The sequence below is a fragment of the Ammospiza caudacuta genome, chromosome 8, assembly GCF_027887145.1.
Source record: "Ammospiza caudacuta isolate bAmmCau1 chromosome 8, bAmmCau1.pri, whole genome shotgun sequence".
NCBI classification, from domain to species: Eukaryota; Metazoa; Chordata; class Aves; order Passeriformes; family Passerellidae; genus Ammospiza; species Ammospiza caudacuta.
The window spans coordinates 39,338,062-39,359,109 of NC_080600.1; the positions used below are offsets into that span (position 1 = coordinate 39,338,062).

Here is a 21,048-nt window from a genome sequence, read left to right on the forward strand (position 1 = left end):
CATTTCATATTGTCTTTCCAACGTCTGTCCATACTCATTTTAAGCACTAAATTGTACTTTCCCTTCTACAGCTTTCCAATGTGATTTGAAATTGAAGAGAGAAGCAATAGCCTCAAGACATTCAAACCCATCCATTTAAACCTGATCATAGAGAAGGCTCTGTAACTGTGAAGTTCACATCTTTTTTTATGGCCTCTTTTCCCCTGGAACACCAATGCAGAGAAATATCATGGTAGAATAAAAAACTCATCATTAAGCCCCAGTGTGTGTGAATATGGAGGCAAGCCAAAACATAAATAGATATTTGGCTTTTGGCAAGATAGTGTTTGGCATTTAATACATCAAGCAGTAATCTGCATTGTATTTATTCAGCTGAGCATTTAAGGTGCATTTGAATGTGAGAGTGATAAATAGAAAGGGGTTACACAAACTGCAATCAAACTGTGTGCTATTCTAGGCCTGGTAATTATTAAAATGAAAATACAAATAGAGCAGGAAGGGGGGTGTTTCTATAAAGGATGCTTTAGCTAATACCTCTAAGGGTTTATTTGTAGGTGCAATTCTTTTTCTCCCAGTGGAAAACTGCACCTCTGAGGCAGCTCTCCCAAAAATCTCATCTATGCTTGGTACAATAGCCTATGTATGAGACTACATTTCCCATTCAGCTTTTACAAATGCAATCCAAAAATTTCCAAGGCTGGCTGGTAACAAGCCAGTTCAGCCATCACAAACCCCACAGATCAGGCACTGACTCAGGCAAAATTGCTGTGATTGTAGCTCATATTTATTTTTGGAGTGTTATACTGTCATTTATCCTGTGGGCCAGCCCCAGGAACTGCATTGCAGCTTTGTGTCCCTCCACATGGCTCCAGGTGAATTAATTGCCAGATATTTACATGTTGTTTGTCCTGTGTTTATCTCATTACCTTCAGGGGCAGATGTTGAACAGCTGCTGAGGTGGACAATCTTTTGTATTGTAAGCAAATAGGTTTGCAGTTCAATCCTTATCTTTCTGCAATATAACATTTGCCATTTAATATATTAGAGGATAATCCATGTTCTATTTGTTTACAAATACAAGTTTGGGCTGCTTGGAACAATAAAATCCAGGAACTTTTTTTCTGCAACTTTTTCAATGAGTTGCAGGGGCTGAAAGCAGAATTTTCTGGAGATCTTTTGGCAGCAGCTGTTCCTCTGGTTTGCTTTCTCTGGCTTATTATGCATTGCAGTCAATCCTACAACCACTTTTCCTTGAATGAAATGCCCAAACTTGTTTGTGTGCAAATTTTTAACAAGTGGAGGTTGGAACCACTGAGGCAAAAGGAAAAGAAGTGTTGATACACAAATCAGTGTTGTATTTCTATAATGAGAAAGAAAGGAAACTGCCGGCTGACTGAAATCTTAGTTTGTCCTTGCTGGTGCTAATGGCACCTGGATTTCTGAACTCAGAGTTTACTTTGCAGGAGCCTAAAGGTCGGACAGAAGTGCGGCAAGCTGCTGGCTGCTCACTGAGGTGTGAGACATGGACAAATTCAGCTCTGCCCACAAGACACTTCCACAGTCTCCATGGCTGTGGAGATGCCTGCCCTGATATCAGTGACCTCAATGCAGCTGTGGGACCTTCAGCTGTGACTTCCCAACCCTCCTGAGTGTGTTAAGGCTAACTAATACATCTTAAACCGAACACCACAACATACATCCACTCCTTATTTGAAGTGATATAACTGAGAACAGTTCACACAGAAATGAAGAAAAGAATATTTGAGAGCAGCACATTGTGAGAGATGATTGGAGCTTGCCTGCAGGAAGGACGTGATCACTTTGCTGTTGCTATTTTTAATTGCATTCTTGCTATCCTGGAATGCAAGCAAAACTCTACATTAAAATATTAAAATTTCATCTGCAGCATCACCTGCTGCCTTCATCTACTAATGCTGATGCCTTCAAGGTGATATAGCTCATTGGTTGTTGGGCAATAAAATACCCCAAAACATTCAGCAACAGAAGGCCAAAGCACCATCTGGCAGAGGCCAGAAAGTGCCACAGGGCACAGGAGGCACCCAGGGCCCTGCCTGGGGAGAGCTGCACTGGCAGCAGGCACAGAGCCCTCGCTGCTCATCAGCCCTTCTTTAAATTCTTGGTGAGATCCTGTTGGTTTTTGCACGGAGATCTCTTTTTGCATCCTGCTGGTTTTTGCATGGTGAGATCCTGTTTCATGCAGGAGGCAAAGTTCAGTTTTCAAGAACATGCACTTGCTAGGAGAGAAAGATGAACAGGCTCTCTGAGGTTCTCCCACAAAACCACTGTCCCATCACTGGTTACAGTAAATATTCCAATCCAAATATTAATATTCCAGTTTAAACACTAATAATAGGTGGAGCAGTTTCTCAAGAGCATTGAACACTTGTACAATAATGCTAAAGACTGACATTGTCCCACTTGCACAAGGATTCTTTTACAAATATTGAATTTTTTTAATATTCCTTCTTTATATCTGTGACCAAACTATAAGAAGACCCATTCTATTTTTCCTTTTTTTTTTTTTTTTTGTCCTCTTAATTCCCAGCTTTTCTTCAAGTCTCTTTATCCATCTATTTTTCACACTACTACTTAGCTCCTTAACTAGATATTTATCCTCATCTCCCTGTTCCAGAGCACTGACTGGAAGCCACAAAGGCTGAGTAGTCTCAGATGTCCCCATCTGGGAAATAAAAGGTTTAATTCACACCCTGTAACTGGTCCATGATGTTAATTACAATTACATATTCACTGCAGAACTTTATGGCTTGTATGGAAAGATGAATAGAGACTTGATTTACATGCTATGGAATAAATGGATTTATTTCTGAGGCTGATGTTTCTGAAAATTACTAATGGGGTTTAGTAAAGTAATATTTCCTGTTATTAACTGGCGAGAGGGAAGCAGATCATACACAGCCATATCTCTAAGGAGTACATGAGATGAAAGACATGAATATCCTCATGCAGCCCTGTGGTCTGTGTGTGAGTATTTACAGTAATAAATCTCTTGTCAGAAAGCTTTTGCATTCCATCTCTCAGCATCTGTACTTCTGCTACGACAATCTTGTCCTGTATGTGTTTTTTTTTTTTTTGTTTTTTTTTTCTTCCCTTTTTACAGAAGGGTCAGAAACCTGCTCACACCTTCTTGTGCTGAGAGGCAGCTGCTGCCAACTTCAGCCTCCCGTAGGTTGTGCAGCACTGAGGTGATGGCAGACAGGAATTCCCACTCCCACACTGGCAGCTGTGTCCCCCCGTACCTCCCAGGGTCACATTTAAAGAATGGAAGTGGAAACTCAGTAGAAATCCTTTTACTGAAGTTCTGCTGGGCATCAGGAAGCTATCTGTTAGAATAATGAACAATGTGCCACAGAATAAAGAACACGTCTTGCTTTGAACAGCACCAAAAAGTGAGGGGTGGCAAGGAATGTGGGGAAGGGAATGGGACATCCCACTGTTCCAGCTGAAATAGGATGCAGGTGAGTAGGATGTATAGGAAAAGCTGTCTGTATAGTGTGATTTCAACAGAACCATCCCCATGGCTTCCCCTGTGCAAAATCCCCTGTGCAAAATCCCCTGTCACCATGATATTTTCTGAAAAATCCCTTCGCCAGGATTTCTTCTCCTGGGAATCCAAGGAACCTCAGAGAAAAATGAAAACAATAATTTTCTGATTTGCTTCTCCTGTGTTTTGCTGCTTTGGAATGTGGTTTGGAGATTGTTTACCAACTGGTCATTGTTTGATTGGTTTCATGTGAATTGTTTTGACTTAATGACCATTCACAGCCAGCTGTGTCGAGGCTCTGGAGAGAGTCACGAGTTTTTCATTAGTTTCTTGTTAAACCTTCTGTATGTATATTTTCTCTATTCTTTAACATAGTTTTAGTATAGTAATATAATATAATATAATATAATATAATATAATATAATATAATATAATATATATAATATAATAATAAATTACCCTTCTAAGAACATGGAGTCAGATTCATCATTTCTTCCCTTCATCGGGGGACCCCAAAAATACCACAATCCCCCTTTTTTAATCCCTCTTTATAATGATTAGTGACTCATCTACGCAGATACAAGACAGGGAGAACCTGCATCTGCAAGAGCACTTCAGGAAAGCATCTAAAAGGTGAGGCAGTGACAGCTGGAAAGGCGCAGAAAGAACAGGAGCAGAAAAACATGTAGCAAGAAGAGGAAAATCCAAATCATTAAATCCCTTTTACCAAGGTAATACCCGACCAGAATCTAGACCCACGTGAGTTTATCACAGTGCCAAGGAAAAACCTCCAGATAAATAGCAAGCATTATACTCAAAGTGTTTACAACAGGAAACAAACAAACTTTCCTACTTCCACCAGCTTTCCAGGAAAATGGAGACCAAACAGAGACTATATAGAGTGTAGCAAGTAAAAAATTAGAAGTTTGGATGAAGAATGTATTAGTGGTGGGGAATATATAAAAAGTTAAGTTGCAAGAAGTGAGTTTTCTTAGTCTAGATTAAAAGTATCTGCTAGTTTTCCTGAAGTAGCTAAAAATTCACTGCAAGAAGAGGCAAATAAACTGTTCTCTATGCCAGCTCACAGGATAATTAGAGACAATAATCTTAAATTGACAGAGGCAAAGATGTATAGTTCATGCAATCTCCTCTCTGAATGTTATGGATTATGAAATTTGGACAAAAGCTGCTTGTAGAATGTCACAGGCTCATTTATTCTGCCTTCCAAGAATGTGATAAAATAAGCAACCTCTTAACCTCTTTCTCTAATCTCTACTCCTTTTCCATACAAAGTGGACAAGGTAGGGCAGGTGTGGATCAATGTAACTTATCTCCAGGCTGTGAGATAAGTAAGAACAAAACACAAATAAAAATGCACATAAAAATGTTACAAGTGCAAATCCAAACACTCAAATGCTAGCAAGCATTACAATTCCTGTGTTACCTTAAATTCTCCCATTATATGAGCTATCAGAATTCTCTGATTACATCCACTGGTTGTTATTTCACAACACCCTCCTCATGCTCTGAGGAGTGACTGCTGCTCCCTTACATAAGTGCTGCCTCACACCCTTGCACAGAGATGCATTTTGTTCAGCTCCTGCTCAGAATGCAAAGCTGCTCATTTCCAAACAGGCACTTACCAGTGTTCACACCTCTGTCTCCCGCTGCTTCCCAGACATTAATGAATTCTTCTTCACAAAATCCTCCCAAGCTTAAATGAAGTGAACCTCACACAGAATTTAAACCACAATTTCAAGCCTACCCAGTAATTATGACTGCTCAGCTTAAGTTTGATGCTGCAGAGCCTTATTCTGACTGTGACACTGAGACTGTTATTTTCAAAAACCTCATCCCAAATCACAGCCAAAACTTCTGCCTGAGGACACAGGTGGCTCATCAAGTATTATTTTTATATATATGTATAATTATACTAAAAACACATATGCAGTAGTGCCTTGTAGAACATCAGGCTAAAATAATTCACCCACAAAAGACAGGAATCCTCTCCTAAAGTCTCAGAAATCATGCACAGGAACAACGTGTATTATGTAAGCGGACTCACTTCAGCAGTCTCAGCTGTTCCCTGAATTGGGTAAGACCTGTGGGCATTCAAACCTTTCAAAATAAAGCTGCCAGCATATTGAAAGTTTAAGCACACGTGCAAATTCCAATATTAAGATTTCACTTTTGAAAATGTTAGAATAGATATCGAGTTTTCTGAAGTGACAGCTGCATACACCAAAGTACTGTGATCTGCTAAAGTATTGCTGCTTTCAGGAAAGTCTACATGACAAGAACAGAACAGTAATTTAACAAAGGGATTCATGCATAAAAACAAACAAACAAATAAATCCTTGAACTTTCAGAAGATGCAATGTTTTCACATCAGTAAACCATGTCAGACACTCAGGAATCCAAACAAGAGCTTGGCTTGGTGTAGTCAACCGAGTTCTGTTCCAATTTAAATATTTTGGTTAGAGGTCTGATTTTGTGTTGAAGGCAGTGTAAGCCCTGTTGGGAATGCAGTTTGCTTTTTCTCCTCTCCTTCTGCTCAGCCCCAGGAGCTGTGCCAGCAGAAAGTGCAGCGCATTTCTGTTCTGCTGGAGGAGAGCAGCCAAGAGGTGGTGCTGTGCAAGCCCTGGCTCTGGAGAAGCCTGTCAGCAAAACCCTGTGTTTGTAAAACTCACAAAGCTCTCAGAATGCAAGCAGTGCTTTCTCAGCGTGTAAAAAAGGCAGTGAGGTTCAAACACCCTCCTATTAGTAGGATATTTTCATTTAATATCTGTTGAATAAAGATCCCTGAGTATTTTGGTTTGGGGTTTGTCGATTTGCTGTCAAATCCTAATGAATAAAAATGATCTAAACAAAACTGAAGCAGAGTCAATGAGATTATTTTTTAACTCGATGGCCTTTTCCTAGATTTCCCTGTGCTAAAGGTTTGCCTCCTCAGTGAGCTAATTACCCATTGATTCAAAGTAAACAAGTTTTTCAAGTGCCAGCCTGGACACTGCCCAAACTCCTAAATTCTGTTCCTTGGAAACACAAAGACTGAGGCCAACTGAAAATTTGGACCAAGTTTTTTGTGTGCACAGGAAGGTGTTTGTGTGTGAAAATGAACCAAATAACCCAAGCTAACTGGGAGTGAGCAAACTTCAAAAGGTTTGGAAGTTTCTAGCACAGAGCATATTCATTTCAGCATCAAGACAGAGCCAATGCTCCCACATTTTGAGGATTTTTGCTGGAGTTTTCAGGATGGTGAAGCAGAAATTGATTCTCTTTCCACTGCAGGCTGACACAGTTGTGTTTCAATTGATAACTCTGGACAGTTTATTTAACAGCTCTGTGACTGACCAAACACAGCAAAATGTGGAAACCCAGGGCACAGGGAATATTTCTGTGTCTGCTCCGGGGTGCCCTGACCCCCAGGGCAGCACTGACTTTGACCCTCATTCATGGAGAAAGTTTCCCAGACCTAAGACAGACCAGAAGCCACAAAAGTGTGAAATAGATTATGTTATAAATAGAGAGTAGTGTTGGTGCATCACTTGGTGAGAAATTGAGGTTTTTGGGATTTTTAGTATGTTGATGGAAGCAAGATGGAGGGCACAGGGTGTCATCCTGGGTTTCTTCTTCATGCTTCTTCTTATTTCTTCTTCTTGTGTTTGGGTGGCATTTTGTAATTGGGCAGAAAAGTCCCCATTGCAGCTCTGTAGGATCAGTTATTGGGTTAAAAGGGAAAATAATCCAGGTATCAGCTCTTAATTGGATAGTTTAACCTTAAAAGACCTTGGAACAAGAAATTGTTGGCCATCTTGTGCCTTCTGATGAAAAGCTGCAGAACTCACTGCAGTGAGACTGTTTTACTGATAAGAAATAATAAACAGCTGAGTCTGAACATGAACTACCATCTCAAGTGCCTTCAATCCAGACCCAGAAATCTGCTCCTCATCCCCAGGGGCCACAACCTTCTACCCAAGGCAGCAATTTGCCTCCTTAACCACCAGGTGAGAAAGCTGCTCATGCTGCTTTATGAGCACAAAACCAAACAATTAAACTTACAATTTAACCACTCAAATCAAGGCAATTCCTAAAAAGCAGGATAGGAACTTCTGCATGTGTTCCAGGATAAATTTTTGGTATCAAACTCCCCTTAAAACCCAATTTGCAGTTTCATTTGCAGCAAATCCTCTATAAGAAGAAAACAAAACTTCCTAGAATTTATATTTTGACCCATTTTCCTTACAATCTCTCAAATTCCTCCAAGTGGAGAAAAAAAAACAAAGGGTTACTTTGGTAATGATTCAGCCATAGTTTTAAATAGCAGCACGGAAACGTTAGTAAATAGAATTATTGACATTTATTCCTCTAGCACACCATTCTTTGACATTATAAGCTTCCAGACCTGCACACACATACATCCTGATGTGAAATTCAAGGATGAACCTTGAATCCCTTCCAGACAGACAGTCCCAAGTGTCCTAGTGACAGAAGGGCTTCTACATCAGTTAAATGCTAAGGTTGTCTCAGACTTAAGTTTTTCCTCTATTTACCAATATCTGCTAATTAAAAATAATTTTCCTGTTCTTTTTTTATAAGAATTAAAATCTACCTAGCAATTCTTCCAGTCTTCTATAGGAATAGTATGGATTTTCTCTTCTAGAATAGGTTACCACAGTTCCTGCAAGTTTTACACAGGCCATGAGGTTTTTATATTTTTTTATTTCCTATTAATATCTGCAGATTTCCTCCAGCTTTTCTCTATTTTCCACCCAAAGGGGTCATGTTGCAGCTGAGCTCAGCAAGGCATGTTCACCCTACTGAGAATAGAAACAAGGCCACTGACACGCAAGAAACCTCAGGAAAAAAAAATAAAATTGGAAAATCTATATATATTAAAAAATAGCCATCCATGTAATCAGCCCTGAGAAAACAACAGCTCCATCAAGATGATATCATCACACTGCTGATGAATTAACTGAATTGACTGTATTCATCATTTCTGTTACTCTGGGTGGTTCTGCTTAATGCAGAGTAAGAGAAATGGACTCAATGATCCTTTTGGGTCCCTTCCAACTCAGAATATTCCATGATTTAGTGGTTTTATGCTTCAAACATGGCATCTGCACAGGCAGTTATTTATCTTGTGGGAAGAAAGGAAAGAATGGCATGGCAAGAACTTATTAGAAAATTCATGGTTTGTACAACTCTGCACTACTGCAATGCTAAGACTCAGTTAAAAACCACAAGAAATATGTGGACTGCACTAGGAGAACAGATTTGGAAAACTTTATAACACAATAATATACTATCTGTGTATTATTATCTGTCTCATAAACATAAGCTTTCTTTCCTGTTTTAATTTTGTCCATTTTAGAGGAAAAAAAGCTCTATCACTATCTATGGAAACTTTTAGGTCTAGACTAATGCAAGTACATCTGAAAAAAAAAAAGGGTCCTTAGCAGCTATATTTTCAATTCTGTTCTTGCTCTAATTCATATCAGAGCCTGCCTTCAACATAAATGACCTTACAGAAGCTGGTTAGATAATAAGACAATCAGGTAATAAAATAAAAAAAAAAAGAAAGGAGACTTGAAATGGACATGAACATTATGTCCATGCATTATGGAGCCTTAAACTCCCATTTATATTCTCATTCAGAAACAAAGTGGCCTCAATTGCCTCTGGCTTAATTGCTTTCAACTGGAAGAAAATCACTGCTAAAATCATGTAGCTTTTGACTGGATATCTTAGTTATGACAAAAAACACAAAATAAACCAAAAAAAAAAAAAAAAACCACAAAAAAAACCCACAAAAAAAAAAACAAAAAAAAAAAAAAAAAAAACCAAAAAACAAAAAAAAAAACCCAACCAAACAAAAAAACCACACCAAACTTGAAGACTTCTATTCCAGGGAAAATGACATGTCCATTTCTGGGTCTCCTTAAAAAAAAAAAAAAAAAATCTAATTCATAGGTCTATGGTAATTTCAGTAAAAGAAAAGCATTTTGAGCAGAAGCTTAATTAGAAGCTTAATTAGTGAAGGGCTGAGGGTGCGGGGTGTGAGGAGAGGCAGCAGAGTGAGGGCTCCAGTCCTCAGGGAGGTGTGAAGCTGGCTGGGAGGATGTGTTGGATCAGCTGTGGGTGCCCCCAGGCCGTGCAAATGCAGCTCAGAGTTTTATTTGTGCTGCTCGTGTGCCCAGCCTGGTTTGCTGAGCCACTTCGGATGTTCAGGGCCCCAAAGCAGAGGGCAGAGCTGGTTTGGGTGATGAAAATATTGTGATTTGACAGCTCAGCTCTCCAGGAGAACCTGATCCTCTGAGAGAGGCACCACACTGACTTTGTGCTCCTCTGCACCAAACTTGAGATAAATGAAGAAAACTTTTACTGACTTACAAGCTACTTTTCAGGTTTTTTTAAATTTTTCTTTTTACGAACCACAGCTGTCTTGTAATTCCACAAATGTTTTTGTATTGCATTCCCACTGATTTCTTTTCATAGTTGCTGACACTACTCAAATGTTGTTCCTCTTAGCAGCAATATATGAAATCCATTACAGGGCACATGCTGCATAAGAAAAAAGGCTCACTTCAGTTCATGCTTCACCAGTGTTACTCTAGTTAGCTTTTCATTCTCCAGGCAGTATTGTTATAACACCAAGTCTCAGAACATCAGTTCTGAACTATTCTAATAACATTGCCAATGTTCACTCTGCCAGCTCTTTCACAAAGGATTATTATCAAAAATACATCCTTTGTCACTGCTATCAGTACTTTTTTTTTATTCTCTGAATGCAGCTTGGATTGGGCACCAAATACAGCCCACCTTCAGGGTATATAAGAAGAGTGGTTATTAATTATACTCATCCATCTTTATTTTCAGCAATGTTTGATTAATGAAAAGGTATGCACAACAGAACACACATCATTACTTGAGAACATGCATGTACCAAACCTGTTCAAGCCTATTCTGTTTTGTTGTTTTGATTATAATTGTCACTTCAATCCAGACCAATAACCTGACATTGTGAATGAGTTTCTTTTTAATGTAGTTAGGTCAGATGCTTGGTATTTTAATTCCTATAGTTTTGTCAGCAACCCTGAGTCCTTTTCCACTGAATTAGCTGACTTTTTCATACAAGCTCATATCTTTACATGTTCATAAATCAAATTTTAGTTATTTGTTAGTTTGCTGTTAAAAAGAACCATAATTTCTCCTATCTTCTGTTTGCACATGAATGCAGAATTGCTGTATCACCTTATTTTGGGAATGAGACCAGTTCTTCACTAATTAAGCTTCTGCTCAAAATGCTCTTCTTTTCTTGGAATTACCCTAGTATGAATTAGAACTTGGGGGTGTTTTGAGTTTTTTTGTGAAGGAGACTCAGAAATGAACATATTATTCTGCTCTTCTACTCATGCTCTAATTCATATCAGAACCTCTCTACAACATAAACATGTCTTCAGCACGTGACAATATCTCCTTTTTCTTACCAAGTGCAGCAGCCACAAGGTTTCCCAGTGAGCAGACCTGTACTGGAATTGAAGTTTCAAGGGAGAAGAGATCCAGGGGGAAATGCAAAGGTGAAAGAGTTTTCTGTCTCAGTTTACTTACAAGAATGAAAAGATGGAATAGCAAGGAACTGGAAACAGTTTTGTAAAACCTAAGATCAGACAAAAAAACCTTTTTTTCATAATTTTCTAGCAAGCATTTGAGTTAAAGGGATAAAAAAAAGAAGTGGAAATAATTTTAAAAAGTGTGGTTTTGGGGTGGTTTTTTTTTTTTTTTTTGGTCTGATTAAGTATCCTTTCTTCTCTCATCTTATTTTGGCTCCTCTATTACACCTTCTCCAACTATTCACAGCCTGAAAGAAGTTGTGGAGGGGGAGGATGAGCAACAGAATATGAATTCTTAATGAAAACTTTCATATTATGATTAGTTATTACAAAATTCTTAGTGTTTTTTGGTTAGAGGGGTTTTTTTTTTTGTTTGTTTTGTTGGGGTTTTTTAAATATTTTTTTTAAGATTCTTTTTCAGGCCGTTTTTAAAAGTTTTTTGATGTGAGTGAGTCTTATATGTATCTTACAGCTCTTTGAAAACCTTTGTGACAAGAAAAGGAGCTGAGCTCTTTTAATAATGGCATGTTATTAAACCACTAATGATTTGGCTGTTTAAAAGTGAGCTGTAATGATTATAAATATCCTCTTTGATCAGCAGAAAATGGTGACTAATCTGATAGGGAAAAAAAAAAAAAGTTTTAAGACTCAGAGTCTCTCCTAAGCCCAATGGCTGCTATGAAAGCTCAAAGGTAAGAGAGTAAAAAGAGAATAAAACAGGCAGCAGACAATAAGTGCAGATGTTTTATTTTTACCCTGAACTACTCTCCTGTCTAAATAACAATGAAGGAAAAAATGTATGTCTGACCTCCCTTCCTTTTTGAATTTCTATTCTTCCTCCCTGCAAATCTTTCAGCTCCTCACTGATACCTCCAGGCAAACATGAGCTGGATGCAAACTCAGTTCATTTTGCCTAATATAAATTGCATTTATGGTTTGATTTTTTTTTTTTTTTTTTGGAAACACAAAGGTACAGAAAGAGAAGAAAAACAAAATGACTGTCAATAAATTTGTTTCACAAAGGCCTCTCTCCACCCCTCACCAGCTGATTTGCTCTTCGCTGGCTGTTGGGGATTTATTAATGCAGGATTTCAGGGCTGGCCTTGGGTTCTGTCCCATCAGAGACCTCACCCATCTTCTGTCCAAAATCCCATCAAGCAGGACAGATCTCGCTGCCTTACATGTCTACCCATGATGGCAAACAGGTTGAGCTGTCAGCCCAAAACTCTTTCTATTTATACCTTCAATCTCTTTGACTCACTAAGATCTGTTTTCCATTCTCTAGGATGGCTTTTCCAGACCCCAGGCACATCTCCTGACCATGGCTCTCTAATAAAGAAAACTTTTCATTCAATGATGTGTAAATTTTTCCATTTCCTTTGATTTTTAGTGAAAAGTGCTCAGTGGACCTTGCATTGCATTTTGATCTAACCAAGAAAAGCAAACATCCCACAAGGATGGTCACACACAGCTTGAGAATAAACATTTGCAACAGCATCTGAACACCCTGATCACAACAGGGTCATGGCCAAGCCCCAGTTTCCTCCTCTTACCTCTACCAGATTTCAGAGGTAGCATAAATTCAAAAGTAAATCTAAAACAATAAAAACATTTTTAAAAAAGAAAAAAAGGGCAGAACTAAACATTTCTTATGATTCTTCTTCCAGATCCCTCAAATATGGTATCTTAAAGCTGCTGTTCAACTCTGTTTTTATACAGACGGCTGAATTTCAAAATATCTTCTTATCCCCCCTTGCTTCCTGCTGTCTTCTGAAATTTTAGACTGAGGCAAATTCCCCTATTGTGTTTTACACAATGACATTGTGTATTTTTAATTATCATTATTATTTTCATACTGTGGCTTTGATTTGAGCCACAGAAGAAATCTGTGCTTAGCATCTTCAGAATCAGTGAGGAGGTTCACAGAATAATATTTTAATATTTTTTCCTTGGAATAAATTTCTGAGATGATGAAGTAGACAACTTCAGCTGTTAATTCTTCACTTGTTTCCCTCATTCCCCTTTGTTAATCCCAGAGGTATCAATTGATTGCTAATACAGACTTAAAATGCAACAGAGTATTTGGGTTTTTTTTGCTGTTGTGCATTTGTTTGTTTTTTCCCGACTCACTAACATTACCAAGAAATGGTACATCTACCATAACACATTAATAACTGTTGTTATTATTCAATCATCATAACACAATCTTCTCTTGAATGCATTCACAAACGCTGTGTGGAAGAAATAAGTGGAGCCTGTGGGTTTTTTTGTGTTTCTACACCACAGCAGAAAGAAAAGCCGATTAAAAGATTTATTCAAATATTTACATGACACACACTGTTGCAGTATTAAAATGCGAGCTTGCTCCTTTTACAAATCTCTTTAGAAGTCTTTTCTCCCCTTTGTTCCTAATACAACTTTTAAATGGCAGTCACAAGTCTGAATGACTCCAGCAATGACTCAATTGTTCATCCCCTCTGGTTCTTCTCTTCCCTCTCCTCCTCTCCTCCCCATCAATCCAGCATCTCTTTTAGTGATCTGCAGTGTGCCCTGGCAGCCCAGAAACCCACCCAGGTCCTGCCTGATCACAGGCAGAGGGGACAGGTCAAGGTGAGGCCCCACCTGCAGAGCTGCCTCCATCCCTGGCGTCCTCAGCACAGGAAGGACCTGGAGCTGCTGAGAAACTCCTGGAGACCACAGAGATCTCCCAGGGCTGGAGCCAGGCTGGGAGAGCTGGGGGTGCTCACAGGAGAAATGGGAAGGGTTTGGAGAGACCTCAGAGCCCCTTCCAGAGCCTAAAGGGGCTCCAGGAGAGCTGGAGAGGGACTGGGGACAAGGGATGGAGGGACAGGACACAGGGAATGGCTTCGCACTGAAGCAGGGCAGGGTCAGATGGGATATGGGGAAGAGATTTGTTCCTGTGAGGAGGTGAGGCCTGGCACAGGTGCTCAGAGAAGCTGTGGCTGCCCCATCCCTGTAAGTGTCCAAGGCCAGCTTGGACAGGGCTTGAAGCAACCTGGGATGTTGTATGAAGGCAGTACAATCCATCTATCATCGTTGTCCTGGGACGTTATAGCCAGGCCTCCAGGCTGTAATTGCTTATTTTGTGGCAAGAAATCAGAGCTATTTTTGCTTACATAATCCTCAAGCCAGTCAGGTTTTTTAACTGGCTTTTCCTCATCCCTACTTCTACCACTGTAAATTAGAGTAGTCTTGAAGCTGGTTTGGAGGCACATTTACTTCATGTATGGCTGTGGTTGACTGGAACACTTGTCCTCTGGATTTAATAGGAAATGGTGTCCCTGCCATGACAGAGGGTAGAACAGGCTGAGTTTTAAGGTCCTTTCCAACCCAAACTGTTCTGGAATTCTGTCATGATTCTATGGAGACTCATGTAGGAGGTGTCTATACAATTTCCTTACTCCTCACTCTGCTCCACACATCCTTCCAAGCTCCAGCCTTGCTCTGCACATCCTCTTTGCAATGTCACCCTGCGTAACCTCCAATCACACATCTCCTTATGCCTGAACAGTTTTGTCAGTGGATGCTACATCAATACCCTCCACATTTCAAACCTCACCTCCCTGAAGTTCATCCTTTTCCATAAGCCTGGGAAATAAAGTAGAAAGTTGTGGCTGGCATCCCAAAAAAGCATCACAGCCATTGGTACAAGCTGCACATTTCTGGAACCAGGAGTAGCCCCAAGGCTGCAGCCTCATCTGCTCTTCTTGTCCTTTCCCAGCATTCCCAAAGAAATCAGAAAATGAGAATTAAGAAAAATTAAAAACACCCTGGTATTTATATTATTCCATATATTATTCCATATATATCAGATGTCTGAGCAGCATGACCAGGACTGAAGTGTAGGGAGGGATCTGCAGCACATCCCCCTGCTCCAAGGCATTTTTGCTCTGTAAAATGGTGCAGCACATTCTCCATGGCCATTGTGGCGCAGTGCAAGGCAGCAATTTGCCTTGAACACTGGAGGCAATTAAGCAGACATATTTACAGAATAAATATGAACATGCACACAGTTAGCATTCCACAATATTAATTCCTAATGTTCCTGAATGTATTCAACTATCTCATGGCTTGAACAACAGATATTGCATGCTTCTTATTAAATACAAAGAGATGCACAGCCATAGAAAAATAAAATGATCTGTGTAGAGCCATTTAGCTGGTTGTGGCAGAGCTGAGAGAGAACCGAAATCTTATCTATCCTCTTGTGAGATTTAAATGTGTTACCTTCCCCATCATCAATGCCTGGTGATCAGAGTCTCATGAATATTCCAATGGAATACTGGCTGGAACACTCTGAAAAACCATTCCCCATGAGTACAGCAGACCTGAACTGAGGATCCCAGCTAAACCCATTCTAACCCAGCTTGTATTTGTTTCATGTTGACAGTCAGCAGCAACATCATCAATTTTACACCAATTTCATGGACCAGCAAAAGTAATTGCTTCTGTTCCTTGACCACTGAAGAAAAGAAGTCCTGTATTAAAATTTATCAAAGCTATCAACTGCAGACATATGGAGCCAAACATCTTAGTTCAAAGGCATTTGATAGATAATGTATTATTGTAAAACAATTTATTCTCCCTCTCTGTTACCAATTGCCACTTTATTTCCTACTCTCCTTGTCCTTTTCCTTCAGTCCATGTTTCACTGCTGTGTCTGGGCTCTGACGTGCTCCCAGGGATCAGTGGATGCACATTCCCTGCCCCTGGGAATGCTCTCCTTACCACAGGTCTGACACTTACACTGTGCAACCCTTAATTGATAATTAGTTAATGAAAGAGATGAGTACCAGCCCTGCAAAACCCCTAACTGGGTAAGTTACCATCTCACTGAGGGAAACAGGTATTTTTCTGGTGGTTGTGCATTAGATCTAGCCTGGAATAACCAAAACATCAAACACAGTTCAGAATGATAAAGTGCTGAAATGCTGCCAAAGTAACGTGCTTGGAAAAGAAACATAACAAACGTGGCTCTTCAAGAGCTGTATGAATAGAAAAATCTTTTTTTCTCTCAATTTCAAATTCAGTTTTATGAGAATAAAACTTTTATGAAAACTTATTTCACCCCCTGTGTGATATGAAAGAGGCTCAGTAGTTCAAGTTCCACTGTAAGCTCACAGGAGAATATATCAAACCATCACCACTAAGCATCACACAGAACTTGCAGGCACACAGATGTAAAATTAACCACACTCAGGAAAGATATTCCTGAGTGCAGTGAGGGGAACCATTTGGAATGAGCAAATTTTCCACCACGCCTTGGCTGTTTCATGGATAAAATCAGAATTTCTGGTTCCTGGCATAACTGAACTCTTAACATGCAGATGTGAACATGCAAGAATAGCAGGGCTTGACCCTGTGCTACTACAGGAAGTTTATCACAGACATAAAGGCTTGGGATCACACTCTGAATTTTTTAGAATTGGAAATGGTCCCCTCTGAAAAAAACAGCAACACATTCAGAGCTCAACTTGCACTATGGATGGTTTTGTAATTTTTTAAATAAAATAAACCCACTAAGTTATGAAGAGAGCAGTAGCACCCTAAAACTCTGACACCAAAATAAGCTGCAACTGCAATCAGCATGAAAGGCTTAAAAGAAATAAAGGACAGAAAACAGAAGACAAAAGAAAGGATCAGGAGATTTTTTTTTAAATAGCCTGAATGCTTTTTCATTATATGTTTACATTCTGTATCAAAACCCAGTCAAAAACTAACATAATAAATATATAATTGGGGTTTAGCAGTTAAAATGTATGTTAGGTATCCAATTAACAGAACAACATACACCAGATAACTAATACAAATGCCAAAAAAAACCAGTAATGAAGTAACTGCTGAACTACAAAACATGCACTTGGATAAAATTTTCCACGCTGTGTTTTCAGCACAAAATAAATGGAGATTGCTTAATGAGAATAAGAAACAGTGTAAAATACCATTGTGACCTTTCTCCTCCAGGCCAGCCCTTCCCTCTCCCCAGAGCAGCCTCTCTTCACCTGGCTCTGAGCAGCAATGGTTTGTAGCCAGTGATAACAATTGAAATCTCTCATTTTTCTGTCCCTCCTCACAAAACCAAAGGCTTGGGCACAATTCCTACATCCCTGACAGTTACAATTAGCTAATGACAAGCTTTGGATTCATCCAGTAAATCCAGCAAAGAATATACAAGTAAAGGCATAGAAAAAAAGGCTGCTGTCAGCAAATTTGAAAGCTTCAAGTTCTTTCAGATCAGAACTTGCAGAAAATCAATTTCTACATGAATTTTTATTTTTCTTTTTAAACTACTCTGCAGTCAGATCAAGTCAAGCTTACCATCTGCTGCAGAGAGAAATACAGCTCTACTCAAGATCACATTATCAAACTTCTTTGTAAAGTTTACATGCAAGCTGTTCCTGTCAGAATGGAAGTCATTGTGATAATGCTTCTTAATATTCGTTCAGGCTTTAAATAAAGACTGACAAAAGTCCACATATGGATGACAAGCTGTTCTACTGTAAATATTTTTGTATTTGTTGAGAAGGGGCTTATGGCAGTTTAGGACATATTCCATCAGGGATTTTGGTCTGAACTACTTACTGACTAATAAAACCAAGGTAAAATCCTTGCTCAAAACCATTACCAAAATTTAGTTATAAATTAATTTGATCCTATTTCTACTCCTATTTAGTAATGCTTTTACATCATTATTGCTTAAAAACTTTTCCCAGCTGGTGGATGTTATAAATTGGAGGATATTTAATACTCTGTATTTTAAGCAATTTAATTCCCAACTGGCACTGAATGTAGTTATCTGTGGAACAGAAAATGGTAATTTTACCATTAGAACTGACCCTCTAAAGAATAGTAAAATTCTTCCACTTTTTTTGTGTAAATAAGCTCAGTACACTCATTTCCAATATTCCTGTAAATGAGGGGATAGATCAAAAAATCCTTCAGAAACTCCTTCCCCACATACTTTAGTTAGAGGCACAACTTACAGAAAAGCAAACACAAAAGCAAATGTTGGGACAAGCAGGGATTAAATTGCTTTCTCAGTTTGGATTCCATTTTGAGAATTCACAAGGCACATGCTGCAATAATTATTGCAATTAACACAGGTAACTAATTTGCTCCAAGTTCATTACACATTATTGCTTTAGTATAGCAACTATGCAAGTAACTCAGTACAGCAAAGGAAAAATAGTTATTAAAACACTCACGTGAAATGAATCTTAGTGCAAGGAAAGAGCCTTACCCTGCTGTTGGATCAAGAGCTATGGCCTTGGGGTTGCTCAGGTCCAGCTCGATGAGGGTCACACACACTGAGCCGTTCTGGCTGCACACAAAGATCCTGTCGCTGACTTGATCCACAAAGTAAAAATTCCCCGTGATCCAGTCCATTGCTATTTGCTGCACATCTGCCAAAAAGAAAAAGGAAAAAAGAAAAAAAAAAAATAAAAAAAGCTCATGAGTGCAGTTCCAATCCAAGTGACTGCTGGCTGCTCTGCCAGCAGATGCTCCTCTCGCTTAAAGAGCTCCAGCTGCTTTACATCTATTACAGGGCTTCTAACAAAGAATCCAATCCTCAATACACAAATAGGGGTTGGGAGAATTTTTTCCCTTTTAAGTACAGACATCTGATTGCAACTACAGTGGTTTGAAATGTGCACATTTGTTTTGAGCTCTGTTAAATATTTCTAAGTCTGTCATTGTGATTTTTTAATGGTCTCCTCAGAAGCAGCAGCACTGAGTGATGGTGCACCTGTGACACAGCTGGAGCACTGGTGGTACCAGGCTGCTGGGGAAGGCAGCTCTGAAGGCACTCAGATTCTGGATTTGGTGTTCCAGGATGTCTGCCAGAACCTGGGGATGGTGAACTTTAAACTTCACATTTGTAAAGTTTAAAGGAGTTTCTTGGTTATATTTAAAGGGGACTAAAAGCAGACCAGAAATACTTAACAGAAATAAATAAAATATTATATGCATGTCTAAAACCACCTAATATCTTCACTCATTTTAACTTAAAAACTTTTTTCTTGTAGTTCTGGGGTATCTAGATGCTGCCAGATTGCTGATAGTTGCCACAAGAAGTAGCATTGAAGTAAATTTTCTGTGATAATATAGAGACATTCACTAACAACCAAGTTTTCCTTCTCAGGACTCTGTGGCAGCTCCACAGCACCCTAACACAGGCTGCTCCCTCTGTTCTTTTCCATGTGGGATCCTGGAACCACCCTCTGTAAATGCCTTATAAATCCTCCATTTTTCTTAAAAATCAGCTGATCTGCCCATGCACCATCTTACTATTACACTAAGCAAAAGTATTGAGAAGTGCATAAAGGACAAAATTTTACCAATTTTATGTAACTAAGATTTCTTTTCTTCCTCTTCTTATTGACAGTATTGTATTGATAGCACTGTGCAGGACAGAATTAGTTATTCTTTAATAAAGAATACTGCAATTAATAGAAAAATATATCCTGTTAAATATATCCTGTTTTCAATAATCAATATCAAAGATTTTTTATTTGAAAATCTTAAATATGTTTATTACACTACAGTGCTTTCAAAATAGTGCTAACATAAGCTGAGATTCTGTAATGATAAAAGAAGCCAGATTGATAAAATATCATTACACAGAGAAACTGTTGTTGTTTGTTTTTTTTTTAACTTTTAGTTTTCTGTATGTTTATAATCCTTCAGCTGGGGAATTTTTAGGCTTGCTTTCCACAATCCAAAAAAAAAAAAAAAAAAAAGTTGCTTCCATCACATCCATGCTGCACTGGAGAAAAGTAAACTTGATTGAACAAAAATTGAATTCATTGAGTTTTTGATGATAAATCAGGACTTATGAGCCTTGTACTTAAAACAGACATGGAAGCTCATTTTTTGTCCTTCAAAGTGCAGGTAAGTTAAATAAGATTTACTCAGTGAAATACCAGGAACACCAACTGTATCCCACCTCAGCCACCCCATTACACAGTTCACTGCTGTCTTCTGTCTCTCCCATTCCCGCCCTTCCACTGCTCATTTCCCTTTTAATTCAAAGGGAATATTGTTCCTGATAGGTCCCATTACCAAGATCTGCTGAGCCAGAATAAAGAAATGCTCCATTTAGCCCAATATCCAAACTCCAGAGAAGGCCAATGTCAGATGCACTGAGAGATATGTGAGTACTGATGTATTTCAGACAATAAGAAGAAAACGCTATTTTTTTCCCTCCCGTTTTCCAACCAAAATATGGGACATGCTTTTAAAAATGCCAGAAGATAACTCTGTACATCTGGAAATCAGTAATAATTAAAGCATTTTCAACATGCCTGCTTACCATTTTCTGAAGTTGGATTTGTGGAATGAAAAAAATTATGGTTTACTGATTCAGGGAGACTTTTGAAAATTACAGATAAGCTCCCGTGTAACAGAAGCATTTCAGAAAATATCTTTTAAATGGAACAAAAGGTACAAAAGGGATCCAATTTCAAACATTTGTAGAAATAAAACTAGTAATTAAATTCCTCAAGGAGAGCTCTAGAAGATTGCTGTAGATGAAAAGTGGTTGAAAAGGAACAAGGTTATGTAGCAGCCTGTTGGGGGAGGGTGTGTTTTTTCTTATTGTGTGAATGTACCTATTTTGAGATGAAAGTGATACATATGTGAAAGGCACATCACACACAGGTTATTGGATTTGTTAACATAACAGTACTTGGAGTTATAAAATGTTTGCTCTGTTCTTTCCTTAGGTTTTTGGTAACATATCACAAGAAATTGCACCAAACAACTTGTTTGCTTTTTTTTTTTTTATGGAAACCAAGAATAATTTGTTCAAGGTCATATTAGGGATAACCATTTGCATTAGTTAAAGCTGAGCTCAGCATTCCAAGAAAAGTGAGACATCTAGAAGCA

At 38.8% G+C, this 21,048-nt stretch overlaps 1 protein-coding gene across 1 annotated transcript in view; it reads right to left on the reverse strand.

Moving 5' to 3' along the window:
* LRP1B (LDL receptor related protein 1B) overlaps positions 1 to 21,048 on the reverse strand; it is a 299,771-nt gene that overhangs the window by 252,964 nt on the left and 25,759 nt on the right. The window contains exon 4 of the mRNA XM_058810030.1: positions 18,401 to 18,563. Coding sequence (XP_058666013.1) covers positions 18,401 to 18,563 — 163 coding nt within the window. The remainder of the gene's footprint in view (positions 1 to 18,400; positions 18,564 to 21,048) is intronic.